The sequence below is a fragment of the Nicotiana tabacum genome, chromosome 10 (genome assembly GCF_000715075.1).
Source record: "Nicotiana tabacum cultivar K326 chromosome 10, ASM71507v2, whole genome shotgun sequence".
Taxonomy (NCBI): domain Eukaryota; kingdom Viridiplantae; phylum Streptophyta; class Magnoliopsida; order Solanales; family Solanaceae; genus Nicotiana; species Nicotiana tabacum.
The window spans coordinates 79281618-79287775 of NC_134089.1; the positions used below are offsets into that span (position 1 = coordinate 79281618).

Consider the following 6158-nt stretch of genomic DNA (forward strand, 5'->3'; position numbering starts at 1 on the left):
TGATGATGATGATGATGGCAAATGCTAAGATAAGAATATGAAGCTGGGAAAAAGAGGATATCTGAGGTGATGACCTATTCATTTCATATTTTTGGGTCAAATCGATTCATTTATCTATAAACCACACTATAAATTCAATTGTACCTTTTTACGGGTAAACAAATGTCCTATGATAGCCTTTATAGAACATGAAAAATTGATGCCCATTTCATTTGATGATAGGATAATAGTATGTACTGATCAGAAACACTCCACAAACATATGTACAAAAAGAGCGGTGAAAGTTGTTCCGATCAAGCCCACCTTATCCCATAACATGGTGTTAATTAGCCACACCTAGAATCTGAGGAGAGAGAAGTGGAGAAGTCAACTATCTGTTGATCCTGCAAGGGGACTTAGGGAATGGGGACTTGGAGAAAAGCTACCATTTCTTTTGTCCACAGGAGAAAGACTGCCTGTTCTTTCCCCGTAGTGACTGCAATCCTCATAATGCATACATCCATTGCCCCGGTTGTGATTGTGCCTCGTGGTTGAATGGTAGTAATGTGGACTATGATCCACATGGTATCTCATCCCCTCAGCTCGCCCCACAGACCTAACAGAGATAAGTCTTTCCGGATCAACGGGTGGAGGTTTGCCAAACTGATGGACTGGCGGCTTGTAGTTGTTGAATTGATGATGGAAGCCGTGTCGTTGTTGTTGGCTAGTCATATTGAAAATGCTCGGGGAGCTATGAACTTTGTGCATTTGACTTCTATTGTGATAGTTACTTTGTGTGAAGATTTCCTGATTAACAACGCCTTCAGTCGTGCAGCTCTCTGGAGACCTTGGGGAGGAACAGACAGAGGAAATGCCAAAGGACGCATGGCTTATGCCTGGAGGCGGATGTAACCTGAATATTCCTGCTTCTGCAATACGAACAATGCCATTGACAGCATCAATGTATCTCTGTTCTAGTGGCTCTGAAGACGCGATGTGGTGGTCCAGGACAATAGGCTTTACTGGGAAGAGAAAGGCTCGGAGCCGTGGGACTCCTGCACTTTCACAACGATCGTATTCATCAAGCATGTGGCGTAGATCCTCGTCTGATTTTACTGAAACAAGGGCATCCAGGTCTTCAGGCACTAATTGATATTTCAGAACCATGTCGCCCTCAATTGGGCCACTCAGTTTCTTCATTAACTCTGCAAATGTACAACCAAAAATGGTTCATTGCAAAATTTGGATAAGAGAACGGGGACTTTTAAGATTAATGCAATAGAATCTTGAAGCAACAACAACCCAGTAAAATCCCACAAGTAGGGTCTGGGAAGGGTAGAGTATATGCAGACCTTATCCTCCCCGGAGGGATAAAGAGGCTGTTTTTGAAAGACCATCGGCTCAAGAAGAAGAAAATAAACAATAGACAATGGATCAATAACAACAACAAAAACTAGAAAAATAGTATTAGCAATTTAAGAAACAAAAAAATAGATATAAAAGCGATAATAATAACCCGCCAGCAATAGAATCTTGAAGCAGAGTCAAGAAAGGAAGATTGAGAATGATGCCAATAGCTGGTAATTAGCAGAGACTCTGAGCCATCATTTTCCATGCATTAAATAGGAAATGGAATATATATATATGACAAATAAAAGGCAAAAAGAAAAAGAAATGTACCATGAAATTTAATGTCCCGAGGAACGGAGATAACACGAGTCTCGCCTCCAACATACTTTAGGTGGCCGTCGGCTGGTCGGGGAAGAATCTTGCCTCCATGGCTGCATAATAACTTTATTTTATTCTTAGGAGAGTTCGGTGCTGAAGACATAATTAAGTATTTAAAAAAAAAAAATTCTATGTGCTTTGCATAAGAAAAAGATTCAGGCTCAATCACACAATTCAACAATGGGCTTCCTCCAACGTGATAAGTGAAAAATAAAAAAGGAGAAAAGATAAAACAAAAGGTGACAAAATTTATGTACACAACATAAGGATAGGGGGAGAAAAAAATAAAATGGTTTCAGAAATAAAGAACAGAAAAAAAAATGTTCAGGCATGAAAGTGACTGGCTTGTTATATTTATACATAGAATTTGATTGGGTCCAGTTTCCTTTTCTATACAGGCCAGTGAGGCCACATATTCTGTGTATGTCTGATTCTGACCCTTTTGAAAATGGTCAAATAATTAAGGACCTTCTGGTCAAATAGTATATTTGGATTTATTCTGAAGATTTCTTCATTGAATGTTGCTATACACCTGGTTTTGAAAGGGAAAATAATGGATTTTATACCTTTAGAAATCCCTGAATATTCTGGAAAATGAATAGAAATTATAGGATGCTTTTTCATAGGTCATTGTGTCTATTCAAGAAAGTAAGGTATTAATACGGTCGTAACATTGCAAAATATGCATTATAGAAGGGGTCAAGAATGAAATGCAATTACTTAAATAAAAGCTCATTAACCTTTTCACGTGCCAATTTTTCTTTATGTCCCAACTTAATTAGTCATGAGATTATTAAATTTAAAACTCGTGATATTGTGAATTAAATTGACACCTTTTTTTCTATATTTTTAATTTAAGGGGTTATCTTATATGGACCACGTATGGATTTCTTGTTATTAAACCTGTATTTGTAAATAATGATTCTGGAAATTAGAACGTTAGCTTATAAACGTAAATATAAATGAAATAGAAATTAATTCGAGCCCACTGAATTCACAGTGTTTCCTTAAGGAATTTAATCCCCTCCTAGTACCCAAGGTTATGGATTATTTCCTCCCAGGATAGAACGAATTACACACTGGTGTAGCGGTACTTCAAACCCCAGTATTTCAGCGAACGCAAAGTTCGGCAGCAAATCACACTTACAGGATGCTTTGTTTGTAGTTTAAAATAATGCAGAACAAGGGAGGAAACTCAGAAGTCGAATGAAAATTCTGAGAGGAAAGAATGCAAATTATAACCAACGTTGAGTTTTCGGTGAAGAGAAGATCAATAGCTCTCAATTCTGTTTCGGTGTGTGATTCTCCAACTGCTGCTGCTCATATTTATAGCAGTCAGTTGTGAGACCCGCCCCCTCTCCATGGTGGAGCATGCACTAGCTTGTTATGGAGCAAGCACTTAGCCATGGTGGGAGGAGCACTAGGCGGCTGCTATTGCAACTGGTGGTACAATACACGGATTGGAACATATCCGTTACAAACACGGATAATATTACGTTAATATTTACTATTAACAAATAAATTTGGTCCAAAAAATTAATCAATCAATCGATCATTTGACAAAATCCAAATCCGAAGCCGAAGCTGAGCCGAGCGACGACGACGACGACAACGCGAGGCTTGCCCTCTTCTTAACTCTTTAAGAGCTACAAGAAGAGTAATTGTATATATACCCACCAAAATCCTTTTCCTCTTCCAATGAGGGACAATGTTTCAAGAGAGGAAAACTTAAAATTTTACTCAAAAAATTCATTTTCCCTCCATTTCCCATTCACCCTCTTTTTAAGACTTTTCCATCTTAAAATCCTCAACAATCCCCCACATGTATGGGGACCGGCTATATCGCGGAAGTATGCATGCAAAAATTGTGTGATTTGCAAGCAAGGATTAATTGCATCTGGATAAGTAGGTTTCCCTTTGAACTTTCCGTAGTGAATTTATGTCGGATATACTCGGTCAATCGGTAGATTTGATATCTTTGAACCGTCGATCTTTGGTGTATACCTAGACAACCATAAGTCACACAATCAACCCTTAACCGTTTTTGGTTCTCATTGTTATGTTCGTTTCAGCCATGAACACCGTCTGGTTTCATAAGTACGTAGAGAACTGGCCTTACGGAATTCTCCTTGAAGCGGCTAACACTTCACACTTACATAGGTGATTCCTAAATGTGTCGTCCAGTAGATACACTATTTGATATACCCCGTATCAAACTTAGAAATTATTAAAAAACCCTTAATGTTTTCTCCTTGGTACTGAACATTGTCTCATTACGAGAATGGACTAAAATTTAGTTGACAATGTTGAACTATCATTAATGACTTTGTTTGATCTCCTTGAACCTAGATCTTGGGATCTCCAGTCTTCTAGGTAGAGTTACCGCCACAATGACTTATTCTCGGCCATAGCCCCATTCCCCTTGATGATTTCTCAACTAACTCTCTAGTTAGGCCTTTTGTAAGTGGATCCGACACATTATCACTTGACTTTACATAGTCAATCGTGATAATTCCTCTAAAGAGTAATTGCCTAACGATTTTATGTCTTCGTCATATATGACGAGATTTACCGTTATACATAACGCTCCCAGCCCTTCCAATTGTAGCTTGACTATCACAATGTATGCATATTGGTGCCAACGGTTTGGGCCAAAATGGAATATCTTCCAAGAAATTCCGGAGCCATTCAGCTTCTTCACTGGCTTTATCTAAGGCTATGAACTCAACCTCCATTGTAGAGCGGGCAATACATGTTTGTTTGGACGACTTCCAATATACCGCTCCTCCACCAATAGTGAATACATATCCACTCGTGGACTTAGAATCAGCTGAACCGATGATCCAATTTCATCACAGTATCCCTCAATCACCGTAGGGAATTTACTGTAGTGCAAATTAAAGTTCTGGGTATGTTCTAAATATCCCAAAACTCGTTTCATTGCCATCCAATGAGATTGACCTGGATTGCTCGTATATCGGCTCAATTTACTTATAGCACAAGCTATATCTGGTCGTGTACAATTCATGATATACATTAAGCATCCCAACACACGAGCGTAATCCAATTGTGATATGCTTTGGCCTTTATTCTTTGCTAGTGCAAGATTCACGTCAATTGGAGTCTTTGCAATTTTAAAGCCCAAGTGCTCGAATTTTTCAATTATTGTCTTAATATAATGAGATTGTGACAATGCCAGACCTTGAGGAGTCTTATGGATCTTAATTCCCAGAATTAAATTAGCAACTCCCAAGTCTTTCATATCAAACTTGCTATTGAGCATACGCTTAGTAGTATTTATATTGGCAATTTCATTGCTCATTATCAGCATATCATCTACATATAGGCAAACAATGACTATGTGATTTGGAACATTTTTAATGTACACACATTTATCACATTCATTTATCTTAAAACCATTTGACACCATTGTTTGGTCAAATTTCGCATGCCATTGTTTGGGTGCTTGTTTTAATCCGTAAAGGGACTTAACAAGTCTACATACCTTCTTTTCTTTACCTGGAACCACAAACCCTTCAGGTTGTTCCATGTAAATTTCTTCCTCCAACTCTCCATTTAAGAAGGCCGTCTTAACATCCATTTGATGAATTTCAATACCATACACTGCAGCTAATGCTACTAACATCCGTATGGACGTAATTCTTGTAACTGGAGAGTATGTATCAAAGTAGTCAAGACCTTCTCGTTGTCTATACCCTTTGACTACAAGTCTTGCCTTGAATTTATCAATAGTGCCATCATATTTCATTTTTCTCTTAAAAATCCATTTAGAACCCAAAGGTTTATTTCCATGAGGAAGATCAACCAATTCCCATGTATGGTTATTCAAAATGGATTCTATTTCACTATTGACTGCCTCTTTCCAAGGCAATGATTCCGAAGAAGACATAACTTCTTTAAATGTTTGAGGCTCATTCTCCAATAAGAAAGTCACAAAATCTGGTTCAAATGAAGTAGACGTTCTTTGATGTTTACTACGTCTTGGATCCTCCTGATTAAATGTACTTTCTTTTGTTTCTTCCCGAGGTCGTTTAGATCCTTCACTAAACAACTCACATTCCTTTTTATACGGATATATATTTTCAAAGAACCCAGCATTATCTGATTCTATAACCGTATTATTATGAATGTCGGGATTTTCTGATTTATGAACCAGAAATCGATATGCTTTACTATTGGTAGCATTCAATCAACTGTTTTCGGTCCTATTTTTACCCTTTTGGGTTTAGGAACTTGCACTTTTGCCAAACACCCCCACACTTTAAAATGATTCAAGTTGGGCTTCCTTCCTTTCCATTTTTCATATGGAATGGATTGTGTTTTGCTATGGGGTACTCGATTTAGTATTCGGCTAGCCGTAAGAATGGCTTCCCCCCACAAGTTCTGTGGCAAACCAGAACTTATCAACAATGCGTTCATCATCTACTTTA

At 38.1% G+C, this 6158-nt stretch overlaps 1 protein-coding gene across 1 annotated transcript; it reads right to left on the reverse strand.

Annotated features, from left to right (window-relative positions):
* Positions 1-207: 207 nt before the first annotated feature.
* Positions 208-2041, reverse strand: LOC107770752 (uncharacterized). The gene is made up of 2 exons (XM_016590085.2): positions 1660-2041; positions 208-1184 (listed from the first exon to the last, which is right to left on the reverse strand). The coding sequence occupies exons 1-2, from the start codon at positions 1808-1810 to the stop codon at positions 367-369; spliced, it is 969 nt and encodes a 322-aa protein (XP_016445571.2). The 5' UTR covers positions 1811-2041; the 3' UTR covers positions 208-366.
* Between the last annotated feature and the right edge of the window lie 4117 nt (positions 2042-6158).

What these genes read in the sequence shown, in the direction of transcription:
- LOC107770752 (XM_016590085.2), bottom strand. Translation starts at nt 1,810, where the DNA reads ATGTCTTCAGCACCGAACTCTCCTAAGAATAAAATAAAGTTATTATGC. An exon ending in TCGGGACATTAAATTTCATG is followed by an intron (nt 1,185 to 1,659) that starts GTACATTTCTTT and finishes GTACATTTGCAG; the next exon opens with AGTTAATGAAGAAACTGAGT.